Here is an 18,329-nt window from a genome sequence, read left to right as displayed (position 1 = left end):
GCAGTTTTTATTGTCGCCTCAGAGCTGCTGTAATGGCGGTGTCTCGTCGCTCTTCGCAGCAGCAACAACAACAGACTACGTTGCAATCTCCACCGAGAAACGGCTCCCTTTCGGGGGCTTCCCCGGCCTCGCCGCCCATGGCTCTGCTATCCCCGGCCGTCGGTTCCTCGGAGAGCGAGAGGGAGTGTAGCGGAGGGGTAGATGTGGCTCTGGCCTCCCCGGACCTACCAGTCCCGGTCTTGGTGAGCAGTGCGAGCTCTACCTCGACTACATCAGGCGGAGGTAGCAGCAGCGTATCAAGCCCCGGCTCTGGAGCCACCAGCCCCATCGACGGTAGCAGCGGAGTCGTCGGGGCCTTCAGGGAGCTGTTCGAGGCCTGTCGAAACGGAGATGTGTCCCGCGTTAAGAGACTTGTGGATTCGGTGAATGTAAACGCAAAGGACATGGCTGGTCGAAAATCAACTCCGCTGCATTTCGCTGCGGGTAAGGATCAGCTAAGCTAATCAAACAGGGTAGTCGCCAAGATGGGGTACTGCAGGCAGTTAGCAACGTTGCGTTTATTGCAATGTGATTACGGTTTGCCTGTTTGTCCTCGGGGCCCAAATATAACATTTTAGCACGCTTTATGTCCACCTTTTTTTTTTTTTTTTTACCCGTCTAAGTGTTTACTAGCTTGTTGTGACGCTCTCCTCGTTTTGTTTTTCAGACATTCAGTAGTCAGTAAACTCAAAACATCTGAACAGGACAAAATTTAGCTCGTGTTAGCAAGTTGTTTATGCATCTACAGTAGTTTTTGCGCAAGTTTATTAATTACTTTCCTGTGGCCAAACTACTTCAAGGGGTGTTTTTTGTGACGTAATTTTTTTTGGTTGAATTTTTACTTGTTGGAAAATTATTACAGCTTCGCCTAACATTTGTCTTTATTCTTGGACTTTTTGCTTTGCTTAATCTCAATGACAGATTTTCTTCCAGGATCAAAAACAGTTTTGTGAATTTGTTTCTTCCAAAGCCGAATGTGGCACTCATTACATACTTAAAGACACATTAAACCAGTCAAATAGTCAACTTCAGCATGAAAAAAGTAAATTTGTCTTCATTACTTACACATGTGACATTAAATATTCTAGGTATTTTAAGTAGATGCATAATATAAAGAGGATAAACTAAATTAAAATTAAAAATATGGCTTATTTCAGTCATGACTGTGACTACGAAACCCCCTTACTTAAAAAGCAATAATGAAAAGTAACGTCATGTTACTTTAACCATCATATTTTCAAGTATGGTTTAAATTTATATACATATGTCTTTATATACTGACATTTACAAGATCAAATGTGATTAACATGATCTGAAATAAATTGAAATGATAGGCTCTACAAAGTCTGTGTTAACATATGCAGTACAGCTGTATAATTATATCGATTCTACGATATTTATCGATCCCCGCCAACTCCTGGAAGGTATGGATTTTTCATCTGTGAGTATCCATACGTTAAACCATAGGGGTCCATAGGCTTATACCGTCTTTTTAACATGTCTGGTTTATGACGGCGTAACAACAAGACTTCGCCTCCCCCAATCTCACTTTCAACTTGTGATTAAAGTGCACATTGTAAACTACACACCAGTTTTTAAATTGTGTTAATATATGTCATTCTAAATTATAGAAACCATTCGTTATGAATACTTGAGCGTTTCACAGTGAAAAAATTAACATTTTTCCAAATCAGATTTAGTGTTTCTGTAACTCAAGGTCCAAAATGCAGCCACAGTATGTCCAAAAGAAAAACATAAGTGCAATCATTTGCATATTGAGAGTCTACAGAGGCTGATAATCTCCTCACTCAGCTCCTGGATCACTGTTGAAACTTTGAGTTTTATGTAAAATCCACATGAATTAAGTGACAGAAACTAATTTTATCACTGCATCTTTGATTCATTTTGTCCAGCTGTCGACTCTTGGTCTCTGTCCAATCAGAGTCAGGTATTGTGTAGTTGGTGCTTTTAATCAGTTTTCAGTTAAGTAAATCCAAGTCTATGGAACACAAAATGTCACTGAAATCACTCTGTCCCTCTAAAGTCTTTCAGAAAATCGTAAAAGTGCATCGAATCGTATCAAATTGTATTGTTTGCCAAATACTGTGATGTATATCGTATCGTGATCAGAGTATCGTGAGATTATGGTATCGCTACACCCCTAATATGCAGGCACAGGTTTAGTGAAAAAAAAAACATTTTCAATATTGTCTACTCATGGACAAACATAGAGCTTCAGATATTGTTGTTGAAAAGGTAAAAAAATATCCTCTTTTTCATTTGTAGAGTACAAATATTGTAGGTAGAATTATTAGTCACTGTCAATGAATGTAGTCGCAGCATCCCAGATATTTTAACATCCTTCCCGTTTTCCATTTGTAATTTCTGCTGACTTTTTAAAAAAATTATTTTAGGTTTTGGTAGAAAAGATGTGGTGGAGCATCTTCTACAGACAGGTGCCAATGTTCATGCCAGGGATGACGGTGGTCTCATCCCGCTACACAATGCCTGCTCCTTCGGGCACGCAGAGGTGGTCAGCCTCCTCTTGTGTCAAGGTGCAGATCCCAATGCCCGAGACAACTGGAACTACACCCCCCTTCATGAGGCTGCCATCAAGGGGAAGATAGATGTGTGCATCGGTAAGGGGCCCTGCCGCTTTATATTTGAGCATTTGTGATTTTTGGAAATATGAAAGAACATCTTTGAGAATGTCTGAGCAGAAAATCTTACCTTCATGTTTTAAAGTAGAAATGTGATGGTGCTGAATTTAAATTAAGAGTTTTGACACAAAAAAATTTTCTCTGTGTCCCTTAAATACAGCACTTGGTTGGCTGAATGCCTCATGAATGAAATATGCAGTAGTTAAATTATTGAAGTTGTATTGATCTCACCCTCTTTTAACATAGTATTACTCCAGCATGGAGCTGATCCAAACATCCGCAACACCGATGGAAAATCAGCTCTTGATCTTGCTGACCCGTCAGCTAAGGCTGTTCTTACAGGTCAGTACCTTGTAGCTCGTCAGCAGCACACTTCTTGATTATGCCTACGCCTTTTATTTTAGTGTCCGTTTAAATGCTGCAATTTGACTACAAGCACTACTGTTTATGTACTCATTCATAAAAACTACTTTTTTAATTTATTTTTTTTTAGCTAAGGCATGTTTTTTTGCCATATTTTTCTTCTTTTTTTCTATATACTGACCATCTTACATATTTTCTGTATCTTAGGACTAGTATTTTGTGGTGCAAAACAAATCAGTCTTTTTTACAAGATTATATATCATTGATTGAGGGATGATCTGACATACTTGCTGCTTGAAGCAAATGTTTTGTGAGTCCATAAAGGGGTTTTATTTATAAATTTTTTTTGCTCAGGATTTTCTGGTAACTTAGAGAAAAGTGAAAATTTTTGAAAAATATTAAAGGAGGTCTAATGGCTACAGCTGAAGGAAGCGGCAGACATGTAGTCATTGTGTCCGCAGACGCAATGCAACAAGTTCTTTAAAGCAATGCTGTGTCCAATCTAGAGGCAAATTCATAGTCTCTGCACTTACATGTACTGGGGTGCAATATTTGGAAGAAACTCTGACTAGATTCCTCTGTTTCTTTGCAGGCAAAAACTTTTTTTTCGCAGTAGAGTGCATGAGCTACATATGACCTTGGGTCAATCTACCATTAAGTTAAAAAAAAGTAGCTTACAGGAGGGATGTTATGCAAAATCAACTTTTTTGAGGTTTGATATTATATTACGGTGTTTCTTCATCAAAAACATACCTGGAACGTTGCCTTGATTCTTTCATGCATGTTGGAGAAATCCTTGAATCTCCCATGGCAACCATTCGGACATGTTTTAACGCCTGATTGTGCAGTGTATTTATCTGAAAACTCTACATTGTAGCTTCATTCTCCTTGACCAAATTTCTTGTAAATTATGTTTGATATATTCAGTGTTTTCATAACAACCGATGGTAACATAGTCACTTGATTGTGCTATAAATTAGCATGGATGTGTGCCTGGAAAATACTATTCCCCCCTTTAAACGTAATGGAGCATCGTAAATGTTCTGATTCTGCAAAAGAATTACAGCTCCTTAGCAATGATTCAAACAAAAACAATTTTCATAACTTATTTAATGGCAATGCACGGAAATTGTCGGCACATTTGAACCAAAGTGTAGTATGAGCAAAACTCAGCATGTCTGAGTCCCAACTGGTTCCTCCCACCCCCACATGGATGCAGCATCCATAATTGGTTCTAAATCTATATCCACCATAAAGAAATGTCAACCCACAGTGTTTAAAATGCCTCACTTTAACAATGTTTTTTTTGTTTTGTTTTGTTTTAGGTGAATACAAGAAGGATGAACTTCTGGAAGCAGCGAGGTGAGTGTGTTTCCAGCAGTATATGCAGCTTTAGGCAGAAATGTGAAATGACAAATTTGTTTCAGGTAGAAATTAAACTGCTGGGCGAGCGCTTTTCTAGCTGCATGTTGCTATTGAAAATGCAAAATAAGTAGCTGCACGGCAAACGTACGTTTTCCCTCCCCGAAGCCCAAAAGAACTGTGATGTCAGATGTCTATTGTCGGGTTGATGGTTGGTGTGTTTTCAGGAGTGGAAATGAAGAAAAGCTGATGGCACTGCTGACTCCATTAAATGTCAACTGTCATGCCAGTGATGGCCGCAAGGTAAATTAGCCAGCTGTGCTGCACCTTATTAATGACTCCTTTTACACTGTCCTGTCCACTCAAAGTGCTGTTTTGAGTTTCCAAATGGATGTTTTGTCTCTGAATAGAGGAAGCAGCAGGAGCGCTAGCTGAACCGTTCACTACTGCAGTCTGATAATCGCTGGGTTAGTTTGTAAAGAGGATGTAGGGTATGAATTTTTGAGAGTAAGAGTATCAACTCTCACAAAAAACTGTTTTATATAATTTAAACGCCCTTTGTAATTATGAATGCTTGCCAGAACATTCTGGAAGGCCACCTGTGCCCGTCCCTTCAACCGTCTTGATCTTCTGATTTTATTCCTTGAAGGTGCACATACTCAAAATTTTAATTTCTGCTCTTTTATTTCAAAGTCCAAACCATTAGACCAGATGAGATAGCTCCATGATGATTCTGCTTGTTCACCAAAAAATAGTGTTGGCACAAATTCCCATTTTAGTTCCAGCAGAATTGTCTTCCATCACGTTTGGATCCTGGTGTCGTTTTGTTGGCAGCGTCGTTTCCTCTTCTAGAGGTCGCTTTGAGTCAGAGGGCACAAATGTTGGGTCGCAATAAGAAACGTTTTAGTCCATTATATTCCACAAAGTTCCTTGTTCTTCCCAAAATCTATCCACATTGTTGGAAAATACCGTTTCCTTTCCATTAATAATCATGGTGGAAGATGTACACACTGAAACACCTGTGGACAAAAATAATATAAGGTGCGCTTTTTTTTAACATGGGTGGATTTCTTTTTTGTTGTTGTTGCTGTCTTTCTTTTACTTCCAGGCATTAATCTTTGAAGATATGAATATAATTTCTCTACATATGCTCGGGCCTATATTATGAATAACTCGTAAGGTGTCAATCAGCAACTTCTTTCTCACTAAAATCCCAACTCTATCGCATCGTGCTGCGCCGGCCACATTTATTGAATGGCACAGATTTGAAAAGCCTTAAAATAAATTCATCTTTTATTGCAGTGGCATAATATAACATAGAAAATAGAGGCAAAAACATACCTTTTAATTTCAGTATATTTATTCAGTGATGGGGAAAAATGTTTGAATTAAGAAATAACAATTTTTAACTAAATTTGGGTAAAGCGTCTCAAGTTGACGCACTAAATTCACTCATCTCTTAATTTAGAATGTATCAGCCATTTGATTGAGGTTTCCTGGAACAGAGGTGAATTCAAAGAGTTGTAAGATGGGAGCTCTTAAGGAGACCTTTATCGTTTTTGTTTAACAATTATTTTTATTATAACTTACCATTGGCTTTTCTTCCCGTCCTTAACACATGTGCTCAAATTAGAGGTTGGATTATTCAAACTTTGATTGTGTGCTTACACTTCTGGAATAAAAGATGGATTTATTAACTTAATTATTTGCTGGCTTTTATTTATTTTATTTTTTTTAGAGGTCTTTACTGTAGTACCAATAAATGTGGTCGACCCAGTAGGGTCGTGATCTTCAGATTTATTTTTTTTTCTTCTTCTTCTCTATGCTGTTTGGTTTATTTTTGGGTCTTTGGGCACATTTCAGATTAGCAGCATCTCCCAGCTCTTTCTGGCGATGTCCTGCATTTATTCTGTCACATTTTTACAGATGAGTGTTATTATTTTTTCTTTTAATAAAAATAAATATTTGTTTTTCATTGACTTAGATTGAGAGAGGGAAATTTCTGTGACAAGATGCTGTCATTTTGTAATTTGTGTTTCGTTTTGTTTTCCGTGTGACTCTGGCAACATTTGTCGATCAGTCAACCTCACAAAAAATGCTGGTAAGTTGACCTTGATAATGGCCACTTGATTGATGCACTGTTGTGATCTTTATTTTTGTTTTTATTTCTTTTTAATCCATCATTTTTTGTTTTAATTTGACCAATAAGCTGCCTGTCACTTGTTAATTGCACATCATGGACCTGGGTACGCGGGTCACTCATGTATCCTACCCTGACGCTCCTCTGGTGTGCGTGTGCGCGCGGAAGTGGCTGTGTGAGCGAGAGCGACGTGCTGTTTGAATGAGCTGAGATGTTGTCATGGTGACGACGCGTCTCTTCAAAGCTGGAGAGGAGTTCAAAATGTCCACTGCCTGCTTGTCTTTTGGCGTCTGTCCTCTATCCTCTGCACACTCACCCACACTTCTGTGAATCACTCGGTCAGCCTGTATCTGGTTGGGTTTCTAATTTTTTTTTTTGACAACTTCTCATGCATGCCTCAGGGCCCGCCTCTCTGCATCTTGTCAAGCAAATCATGGAGTTGTCATTGTGAAATTTGTGCCTCCTTCCTCACATCCCCTGTCCAATCAGTTTATGCAGTAAATGAACTTCATTTCACTCATCATCATTCAGGAGCTGTGCTGCCCTTTTATTGTAAAAGCTTTTAATTGCTTGTTCCATGCCATGCTGAATGATCCACAATGCAAAACGCCTCATCAGTTTGACTCCACCACTCTGGTTTGAGATGTTACACTTTGGCCTCGTTTGGGTTTGACATTAACATCACTGCATGAAACTTGAAATGATGCCCCTTTTGTTTTTTTTAGTTTAAAAGCCTGATTTTGGAAGAATTGGAACCACAGCTTTGCATTTACTAATGTTGAGTTTTCTTGACCTAAATGAATCCATATGATTTGTTTTCCTCTACCCTTGCAGCAGGCTTTCTTTTTTCAATCTCGGCTTGCTTTTACTCCAGCTTTTCCGCGTCCTGTTACAGTTGGGATTTGATGGGATTAGAAAACATGAACGAGACGTAGTGTCCTGGTACCTCTACATAGAATTAAATGTACACTGTTGGCTTCAGAAATCATCTAGTTAGCAAACATTCAACTGGTGCGTGGTCTAAAAAAACAAAAAAACAACCACTTGTTTCATGTAGGCTTAGGAGGTTCGCCATCTTCTCCATTAAACACGGCAGAAGCAGCATCATGCGCTGAGCGGTGTGTTTCTATAGCAGAGACAGAGTTCATGTAAGAGGGATGGAATCTTAACTAAGGGTAATTCTGAGCCATATTCCTGCTATTGGCTGCAAAAATGTTAGATTTAGGCCGATTTTTACCTTCCAGAAGAGGAGGACCCTAAACATTCAGTTAGATTCAATTGAACATGTCAAATCATTATATATACTGTATATATATATAATCATTTTAACATTTGACATAAATGGAGCTGAATGAATATAAATTAGGCCACTGTTGCATCCCAACTGTAATGCATCCCAACCATATTTTCATAATAAGTAACTACTCTTTTTGCTCTACTCACTGCATAAAACACACTTGTTAATCTCTCAGACCGAAAGTTAGTTTTTTTTATTTATTTATTTATTTAATTGAAAGATATTTAAGGTGAGCAGTCAGGATGATTCTTTTTATTGCCGATTTGGATGGCATAATATCCTGAGCAACAGAATAAGTCTTATTTATTTGTGCTGGGCTTGCCCTCAAACTCTGCTGAACTTGCATCATCAAATCAGCCATTCATCTGCAACTCACCCGGCACAGCCTGCAGTAGCAATTTTGCTTCTGGCTCTAATCAGCCACTTGTTGCCATTGGAGACAGTAGACACTAAGCCTGCCTGATCTGTAAGTGTGTGAGAGAGAATGCCTGCGTGTGTATGGGCTAACAGGCAGTCCTCTCTTGCAGTCCACGCCCCTCCACCTGGCTGCAGGCTACAACCGGGTCCGCATTGTTCAGCTCCTCCTTCAGCACGGCGCCGATGTTCACGCCAAGGACAAAGGGTGAGTGGCTCTCAAAGGAAGTAGACAAAACCAGAGTGCCCAGTTTCCTGTTGTCATGTGTGTCTTGTCCTGCAGCGGCCTGGTGCCTCTTCATAACGCCTGCTCGTACGGTCACTACGAAGTCACTGAACTTCTGCTTAAAGTAAGTTGAACTTTGTTGCATAGAAACAGGATTGAGAGCAATTTCTAGGAAGGATGAGATTAGCCAAGACACACTTTGTTTGGAAATAATTGTTTGAAACTCGAAATGTTTGTGAAATGCTCTGACAGGCCTTTCCTCCCACAGCATGGAGCCTGTGTGAACGCCATGGACCTGTGGCAGTTCACCCCTCTGCACGAGGCTGCGTCTAAAAACAGGGTGGAGGTGTGTTCCCTGCTGCTGAGCCACGGCGCCGATCCCACGCTGCTAAACTGTCACAGCAAGAGTGCCGTGGACATGGCCCCGACCCCAGAGCTCAAAGACAGGCTGACCTGTGAGTTTCTTCTCAGTTGGAGTCGACCTTTAGATTTAGGGTCGAGTAGAATGAATCTCAAACTTTTATATGTTGTTTTATTTATCCATCCATGTGTCTGCCTATTTATACATTTAATCATTCATCTTATTCATCATCCATTGATTAAGCTGTCATTGTCCCTCCAATGCACCATTAATCTATTTGTCGATTTGATGTTAGTCATTTTTTAATATAAGTAAAACTGAGTCAATATCAATTTCTGATATTTATTACCATCTTATTGCCGTTTGTATATGCGTTTTGGGTCGATATCGGCCCAAATTTTCATGTTGGTGCATCCCTAGTCACCGTTAAAGATGTTTGATGTATCTTCATCAACATCAGTAACAGCTGTTCTTGGACATTTATAACATATTGGTCCGATAAGTAGAACTTGGCTCATAAAAAAACGGTGTTTATTTCTGTCTTCTTGCTGTTTGTATTTTGAGAATTGAGCAGGGTGGTCATGTGATAGCGACGCAAGATTGTGGGTGTTTTACTGAAACTAAGCAGCAATGTTTATGTGTGGTCATTTTTTCAGTGTCGAAAAGGTAGGGAAAATATAAGTAATACTGTTATTACCCCAAATGTTCATTTTGATGCTTTAATAGTTTCCATATTTTAATCCTGACTGCTGTAGAAACAGTCAACTTTTGTGTTTAAAACTTGAATAAAAGTACTGGGATTAGTAGAAATGTAAGCCAGGAAAACATCCATCATTGTTATGTGTCGAGCTCCTAAAGGCTGCAGGTTTTCAAACCAGCATCATTTTCCCACTTGCCTCTCTTTTTCAACATAGACGAGTTCAAAGGTCACTCGCTACTGCAGGCAGCCCGTGAAGCCGATATGGCCAAAGTGAAGAAGACTCTGGCTTTGGAGATCATCGGCTTCAAGCATCCTCAAAGCAGCGAGACAGCTCTGGTAAGAAACAGAAGAGCTTTCCACTGCATTTTCAGAATCTTTTCACAGTTCAACATATGCCCAAAAATCCTTTGTTTTTTTTTTTGTTTTGTTTTTTCACCAGCATTGTTCTGTTAGATATGATGAAATGCAGTTTTAGCAACAGATTTTAGTAACACTTTGAGGTTTTAGTGGACTGATGCTAAAGGTGTGTGTTCCAGCACTGCGCGGTGGCGTCCCCTCATCCGAAGAGAAAACAGGTGACGGAGCTGTTGCTTCGTAAAGGCGCCAACATCAACGAGAAGAACAAAGAGTAAGACGCCAATCTTACTCTGTGTGGAATAACTTGTAAAATGAGGACGTAATGAAAACACCAGCAAACAAAATACTGAAGCTCCACTCTTTAATGTGCTTCAGCTTCATGACTCCCCTGCATGTTGCTGCCGAGAGAGCTCACAACGACATCCTGGAGGTTCTGCAGAAACACGGAGCGAAGGTCTGTCACGTTTCTATCCCGCTCTGGTAGAAAAGTCGGAATTTGACGAGTTACTAGTTTGTGTTGCTGCTCCTGTAACTTCAGGTGAATGCAGCGGACACTCTGGGACAGACGGCTCTCCACAGGGCGGCGCTGGCCGGTCACATCCAGACCTGCAAGCTGCTGCTCAGCTACGGAGCCGACCCGTCCATCGTGTCTCTACAGGGCTTCACCGCAGCCCAGATGGGAAACGAAGCTGTGCAGCAAATTCTGAATGGTAATCAGTGTCCCAATTATTTTAGGGGATTTTTCAGGTGTTTAGACTTTTATGGCAGTGTTGGGCAGATTTTGTGGTGTTAAGATCTGGATTTTATTGCTTGGTTATGGCTAACTGTCTTATTTTTTGATCATTCTTTAATTGTTTTTCCCAGAAAATGTTCCCACCAGGAATTCTGACGTGGACTACAGGTTCCTGGAAGCTGCCAAAGCAGGAGACCTGGACACAGTGCAGGTAAGTTCCCTGACTCAACAGAACATGCTATAAATTAGTTATTTTCACTAGATCGAAGAATTTTGTAGTTGAGCACAGATTTTTTTTATATGTTGTAACCTGAAGAATTTGAATTAACATCAGTTACAACATTTAATTTCTTTTTGAGATCAATAAAGTATTTTTAAATTTGAATTTGAAAAATATCCACTATTGAAGAGCTGTCTACAGATTAAAAAATGCAGCAGAATTATGCAAGTTGTAAGATGGAGTTATTTATACAAAAAAATGTCCACAAAAAAAATCACCCCAGTACCTCTTTATTATTATATTTTTGTTTGTTTTTGCACTCCTCAAGACATTTTTAATAAAATAGTTATCTTATGTTTCCATGAAAACTTATTTTTGTGTCTTAACCCTAGAAAACCCAGAAATAGAAAAACATGAAAAAAATAAAAGTTTGACCTTTTGGAGTACTTTGGAGATGAAAACATGTTTTTACATTGTTTATTCTTTATTGATTTTGTATGGTTTTGTAATTATATAAAATTGTTTTGCATTTTGTTGCACAAAAATTACATATGTATATATGCTCTAGACATAGTAATTATGATAGACATTTTACTTACTTTTTTTAAATTATCTGTTGCAGTGAATCCCAGGCATCTTTCTCAGCTGAAGTTTTTCAGGGTGTGGTATTTTGTGACCCTGTGGGGGGGAACAGTATGCAGATTTCCTATCTAATAGCCTTCAAGGACTTAACTAATAGTGTCTTGAAATGCTATAAGAGAAGTCAACATTTGTCTTTTTTTTCTCCTTTGTTTGAAACCGAGATGCTGCAGTATTACAACACCGGGTCTTACAGGGTTAAAACTTTAGGTCACACTTCGACATGTTGCTTAAATTCCTAATGTATCTTTGCCGTTTGGCAGCAACTTTGCTCCCCTCAGAACGTAAACTGCCGGGACCTTGAGGGTCGCCACTCCACCCCCCTTCACTTTGCAGCCGGTTACAATCGGGTGGCCGTCGTGGAGTACCTGCTTCACCATGGAGCTGATGTCCATGCCAAAGACAAAGGGTTAGTGTTTTTAAACTTCTATCTTTTACTAGCAACACATCAGTTTTATTACCTTGATTCTAGACATAAATATTTTAATTTTTTTTATTTTTAGCGGCCTGGTTCCCCTCCACAACGCCTGCTCCTACGGTCACTACGAAGTGGCCGAGCTGCTGGTCAGACACGGAGCCTCCGTCAATGTGGCCGACCTTTGGAAGTTCACGCCGCTTCATGAGGCTGCAGCCAAAGGAAAATATGAGATCTGCAAGCTGCTCCTCAAAGTGAGGGTCCATTATGCTTCCTGTACAGTTTTCTAAGGATGAATCTGGTGGTGGATGGTTGGAATGAAGCCCTCTGCAAACTAAATATTCTGTGACGTGTTTTTCAGCATGGCGCGGACCCCACCAAGAAGAACCGTGACGGCAACATCCCTCTGGACATGGTGAAGGACGGGGACACGGACATCCAGGACCTGCTGCGTGGGGACGCCGCCCTGCTGGACGCTGCTAAGAAGGGCTGCCTCGCCAGGGTGCAGAAACTTTGCTCTCCTGAGAATATCAACTGTAGAGATGCCCAGGGGCGCAACTCCACGCCTCTCCATCTAGCAGGTACAGACGCCACAAAGCTGATTTAGGTTTAATGTTACACTACTCCAAGTATTACTGCTAAAACATTTCCTAGGCTAGCATTTTTGTCTCATTTTTATATTTCTTTTTGTCCTCCTCAGCTGGTTATAACAACCTTGAGGTGGCAGAGTATCTCCTAGAGCACGGGGCCGACGTCAACGCCCAAGACAAAGGAGGATTGATCCCTCTTCATAATGCTGCTTCATATGGGGTCAGTCTCATGGGGGTGTTGATTTATAAACATGACTTTTGTTCCAATCCTGAGGTTAGATTTTGACTTTTTTATTTTTCATCATTACATAACTTTTTTGATTAATAATGATAATAAATCAATCAGTCCCTCCAGGGTGTTGCCATGTTTTTTTTTTTTTAGATTGTTGCAACCTAAAATGCAAAAAAATAATTCGCAGCGCCTTTTTCAAAACATTACAAAGTTGCACATTAAAAAATGTGCAGCTTAAAAAAGCTTTTATTTTTGCCATACCATGGTCTTACAAAAACGTTTAAATTGCTGCACATGACCTTCCCCGAAAAAAAACCCATGATTTTAACGGAGTTAGTGTCTAAAGTGCAAATAACATGTTGAACTATTTACACAGTATAAGCAAATCCTGCAGAACGTCTTAGTTGTTTTTGGAATTTAAAAAAAAGGCAAATGTAATCGTTAACGCCACGTTTTCATCTGAAAGGTTCAGCTTTCACGAGACGACGTGGAACAGGAAGTTAAATTAGGAGGTTGAGGGCATTGGTCAAAATTCAGCTGAGTTGCAGTGATTGGTCAGGAAAGAAAGAAATACAGAAAACATTCAGGTGATTGGTCAGATTTAGTGAAAAGTAAAAGTACTCGCAAAATTTACGACTAAGTAAACTTCTTGAAGGGGCTGATCTATCGTGTTTTTGTTTTTTTTACAGCCATGGCTGTGTATATTAATATTTTTTGGTTCTGGTTCCATATTTACTTATTTCATATTTTTCTATTAAATTATTAAAAAACCCAAACACTTTAATTTGAAAATTGATGCCTGTCTCACTTTTAACAGTTGAAATCAATCTGTTGCTACGTTCCTGTTGTGCAAAATACCAGTTTGTTTTACTAATACCGTTTCAGGGCTGTTGTGATTTAGATTTTGCTTTAGGAGTTAATGAACTTGAGCAACTTCCTCATCATGTTCGTCTTCTTTTTCTTCGTAACAGCACGTGGACATTGCAGCCCTGCTGATCAAATACAACACGTGTGTAAATGCCACAGACAAATGGGCCTTCACACCTCTCCACGAGGCGGCCCAGAAAGGCCGCACGCAGCTCTGCGCTCTCCTGCTGGCCCATGGAGCTGACCCCACCATGAAGAACCAAGAGGGCCAGACTGCTCTGGACCTGGCCACGGTATGGCTCTCTGTAGGAGAAAGAGAGGTTATGTGTGGGACGGGTGGAGCTTATTACTTTGTTGAAATGACAGAAATGTTTTTCTGGGTTGTATCTTGTGTTTCTCCAGGCTGACGACATCAGAGCACTCCTGATGGACGCCATGCCTCCGGACGCGTTGCCAAGCTGCTTCAAGCCTCAGGCCACAGTGGTCAGTGCTTCAGTCATCTCGCCAGCTTCCACGCCGTCCTGTCTGTCAGCAGCCAGCAGCATAGACAACCTCGCTGGGCCCCTGACTGAGCTGGCCGCTGCTTCCTCCGCCGGGGCTTCTGGGGTGGCAGACGGAGCCTCAGGAACTGACCGCAAGGAAGGAGAAAGTAGGTTTACTGTGATGGTCACAGGAAACACCAGGCAGTTTAATAAATTTACAATGTTTTAACAAAAAAAAAAATATGTGTCCCCTTACAGATTTCTTCTATTTTTGTATTTTTTTTCACACTTCCAATCAGTATACAATTTTTCCTGTCGTCTTCTAATCCTAATAACTGGTTCTGCCAACTTTTGTGGCAAAAATTGCAATCAAGTATTTGCAATAACTGTTAGTCTTTTTCTAAATTATTTAATTTAGAGTTATACCGCAGCATCTACATTGGATTCAGCTCTAATTAATGTCGAGTTTCTCATCTGTTCTAGATTTTGTTTTAGATTTCAGGGTGATTTCCTTTCTAGCTCTTTCAGCATGCTTTAGAGTGTTACACAGGTTTTTGATATTACAGGTCTGTCAGGAAGAAATGCTGAAGATGTTTAAAATAGGTGGGGCCCATTTCTAGTAAACTCCAGGGCCCCTATAAAGCTGTATTAAGGCTCAACTCCGGGGTGCATTCAAGTATAATTGTACTTTAAGCTACGCATGTGTAAATAACTCCAAAGGAATATTTTCACATACGGCCAAGTCTGTGTGGTTAGCTTTTTTTCCCCTCAATAAGTGAAATAATTTGAAGTGTGCTTTCTGTGTATTCGTAGGTTACATTTGTCTGACATTAAAAATAGTGTGAAACCTTTTTTTCACACTATTTTTTCACACAAAACAGAAAAAAATAATAATTTAAGGGAGTATGTATTTTTCACAGTAGAAAGCCAGGTAAAAGTCAAAGAATCAAATACTTTTTAATGTCCTGTCTAACGTTTTTCTGTTTGTTTCCTTGCAACATAGTGGCAATGTTGGACATGAACATTAGTCAGTTCCTGAAGAGCCTTGGCTTGGAGCACCTGAGGGACATCTTTGAGAGGGAGCAGGTCAGTAAAAGCTTAATTAAAAACAGAAACAATCTGTGTAACTCGTAGATAAAACTGGTTACTCACCCATTTTTTTTGCAATGTTCATCGCCTCGCAGATCACGCTGGATGTGTTGGCCGACATGGGCCACGAGGAGCTGAAGGAGATCGGCATCAATGCTTACGGGCATCGACACAAGCTTATCAAGGGTGTTGAGAGGCTGCTGGGGGGGCAACAAGGTGGAGCATCATGGGAGACTGAACTGCCTGCACCAGACCTTTTAGAAAAAAAATAAAACCTTATTGGTTGTTTTCACTTTACAGGTGGCAACCCGTACCTGACATTCCACTGTGCCAACCAGGGCACCATCCTGATCGACCTGTCTCCTGATGACAAAGAGTACCAGTCTGTAGAAGAAGAGGTATTGATTAGAAGTTTGCTGACCATATAAATATATAGTGCTAAAACAATTTTGTTTGTGAGCTGATTGTCTTAAATTTAAAATCCTGTTTGTGTCTCAGATGCAAAGCACAATCAGGGAGCACAGGGACGGAGGCAATGCCGGTGGCGTCTTCAGCAGATACAACATCATCAAGGTATTTTTTGTTTGTAATTCTGCGATTAACCAAAGGAAAACTAAGTGTTTAGCTAGTTGAGGCAGTCTTCTGACTAATGTGTGACTTTTGTGCTGCACAGATTCAGAAGGTGGTAAATAAGAAGCTGAGGGAACGTTACACCCACCGGCAGAAGGAGATTGCAGATGAGAACCACAACCATCACAACGAGCGCATGTTGTTTCACGGTAACTTGCATTATGATCAGGATCTACTTCATAACTACGCACTGTTTATGGTTTGTCACATAAAATGGTAATAAGATGCACTGAGCTTTGTAATTGTAAAAGGACAAAATTAGGGGTGCACTGATAAATTGGCCCTGATTCTTTTTTCTTTCCTTAAGTTTGGGAAACTGGTAATTGGCCGATGTTCAAATGAGAAATCAATCTTATTTGGCAATATTATTTACTTCCGCAAAGGTCTTTTGCTTTGAAAGAGGAGTGGTTAACCGCACTATTAAGTGTGGTTAACCACACTTAACAATAGTCACTCCACTGTTGCCAACTGAGTGACTTTTCTGACAAAAAAATCGGCATCAGCCAAAATCAGTAGCTCAGTTTTTGTTTTTTTAAAAGATTGCTAAGCGGCCGTAAAACTCCAATCGGTGCACCCCTGGACCACATGTGGAATATTCAAATAATGAGAATAAATGTTGCAAGGCACTGTATAAATTGTGTCCCATTTCCTTCAGGTTCTCCATTCATTAACGCCATCATCCACAAAGGCTTCGATGAGCGCCATGCCTACATCGGAGGGATGTTTGGAGCAGGGATCTACTTTGCAGAAAACTCCTCCAAGAGCAATCAGTATGTCTACGGTATCGGCGGCGGCACGGGATGCCCGACGCACAAAGACAGATCCTGCTACCTGTGCCACAGGTTGTTTTCCTCGCGTTCGATTCTCTTGCTGTTTTTCTTTGACCAGTGTGCCTGACCTTCCTCCTCTCATCTGTGTTTTTAGACAAATGCTGTTCTGTCGGGTAACTTTGGGGAAGTCCTTCCTACAGTTCAGTGCCATGAAGATGGCCCACGCCCCTCCAGGTCATCACTCGGTAATCGGACGACCTAGCGTTAACGGTTTAGCGTACGCCGAGTACGTCATCTACAGAGGAGAGCAGGTGACAGAGAAATCAGGGCAAATTCTCTAATAATTTTGGATCTCTTTTATGTTACTACTAATATGTTGCCATGTTTTCGCTCAGGCCTACCCGGAGTACCTCATCACCTATCAGATCCTCAAACCAGAGAGCACGGCCCAGTCTGCAGCGGCAGCAGAGCAGAAGTCCTAGTTACAGAACAACTGCACAGCCGTACACAAGGACTCGATGCTTGATACGTTCTCGTTTGTATTGGAATTATATGAAGACCTTTCTCACCACCAAACACATTTGCTTTCCAGCCTCCTGTCCTGTAGAAACCATGGTGACCAGTGCTTCATAAGGATATGCTGTATAATACTTTACTATTCTTGGTGATGACGTTATGTTTTTGCATCAACTGCATGTTATTACAGAAGCATGTAGGGCCGAGTAGCGTGCCTGGGTTAGTAGTTTGATCCTCTTCACTCTTGACGGGAGGATGCTTGTTAAGACTTTGAAGTATAAACATTTTGTCACCATCGCATTGTGACTGTGAAACCCACACCGCCTCGTCATGCCAACCAGAAACAACGGGACTACTTCACCACCGAACAGGGGGTTTATTTTCTGTAGGTGACTGTTTTTGAACGCTAAACAATAACACTACTGAAGAGATAACAATACCACATTACTTATTACCAAGAACCCTAAAATGTAAACTAACATATTTTTTGGAGGTTTTATTCAGGGCAGCACACTCTTAACAGGGAAAGGGCTCAGTCAAATCACAGGATTTGAGACTATTATATTGCCAGTACAATACGGATGTGCATGAGAGAGAGCGTGTGTGCTCAGCCATGCAAAGAAAGTCATCATAATCAAGCGTGGTGAAACTGTTGTACATTTAAAAAAACATTTTGCGTTTCTGTGCTCCATACTTTAGAGTTGTAGATGTTGTAATGTGCTTGTGATGCCTTACAAGTGAAACACCCTGCAGCTAGTGAGCTCATCGAGGCACCCTCTGTCACCATGGTCTTACTCGGACATTCATGCAAAAGGATTTGCACTTTTACCTAGAAATCTATTTAAGTTATTTTGAATTAAAGTTGCAAATTACCAAGGGGAGGGAGGGGATATTTGTACAAGTTGTGTAAATGGTTGTGCATAACTGTTGCTGTTTAACAGTTTCTTTGAGTTTAAATGTAAATGACATCTGAATCGTCCTCTCATGCCTTTTTGTTTCTCCCTTTTCTTTCTTTTTTTTTTTTTTTTTAAATAAATGTCCTATTAATGACTTCTTGCTTTTCTGTTTGTAAGTTTTACGCTCTGATCCTGGACAGAAAAGACGGGAAAACAAGAGGTTTTCTTTTTGTTTGTTTGTAATTGTGGACGGGGTGCATTCAAGCCAAAAACTTTAGTGTTGGCGTTAACTTACCAGACCACCTACTGAAGACTACATTTACGTCGCGTT

At 40.4% G+C, this 18,329-nt stretch overlaps 1 protein-coding gene across 2 annotated transcripts; it reads left to right on the top strand.

Moving 5' to 3' along the window:
• Positions 1-18,153, top strand: LOC116729565 (poly [ADP-ribose] polymerase tankyrase-1). 2 transcript variants are annotated; one of them, XM_032578200.1, is made up of 28 exons: positions 1-483; positions 2,454-2,678; positions 2,946-3,041; positions 4,388-4,424; positions 4,652-4,727; positions 6,505-6,525; positions 8,389-8,483; positions 8,559-8,625; positions 8,770-8,956; positions 9,777-9,898; positions 10,099-10,190; positions 10,295-10,373; positions 10,458-10,629; positions 10,784-10,863; positions 11,775-11,920; positions 12,015-12,180; positions 12,288-12,507; positions 12,627-12,736; positions 13,720-13,908; positions 14,018-14,264; positions 15,101-15,183; positions 15,282-15,402; positions 15,487-15,584; positions 15,685-15,759; positions 15,860-15,965; positions 16,472-16,658; positions 16,741-16,897; positions 16,982-18,153. In XM_032578200.1, the coding sequence occupies exons 1-28, from the start codon at positions 33-35 to the stop codon at positions 17,066-17,068; spliced, it is 3,792 nt and encodes a 1,263-aa protein (XP_032434091.1). In that variant the 5' UTR covers positions 1-32; the 3' UTR covers positions 17,069-18,153. The 2 variants fall into 2 exon arrangements, with proteins under 2 accessions (XP_032434091.1, XP_032434092.1); XM_032578201.1 differs by lacking the exon at positions 6,505-6,525 and having other exon boundaries at positions 16,982-17,151.
• The last annotated feature ends 176 nt before the right edge of the window (positions 18,154-18,329 follow it).

This window comes from Xiphophorus hellerii, chromosome 12, assembly GCF_003331165.1.
Source record: "Xiphophorus hellerii strain 12219 chromosome 12, Xiphophorus_hellerii-4.1, whole genome shotgun sequence".
NCBI classification, from domain to species: domain Eukaryota; kingdom Metazoa; phylum Chordata; class Actinopteri; order Cyprinodontiformes; family Poeciliidae; genus Xiphophorus; species Xiphophorus hellerii.
Note: the sequence above shows the minus strand (reverse complement) of the source record. Positions and strands in the feature narration are given on the sequence as shown.

Coding starts and splice junctions, on each gene's coding strand:
- LOC116729565 (XM_032578200.1), top strand. CDS start 33: ATGGCGGTGTCTCGTCGCTCTTCGCAGCAGCAACAACAACAGACTACG. Junction 4,728..6,504: donor ATGCCAGTGATGGCCGCAAG/GTAAATTAGCCA, acceptor TTTGTCGATCAG/TCAACCTCACAAAAAATGCT. Junction 14,265..15,100: donor TGACCGCAAGGAAGGAGAAA/GTAGGTTTACTG, acceptor CTTGCAACATAG/TGGCAATGTTGGACATGAAC.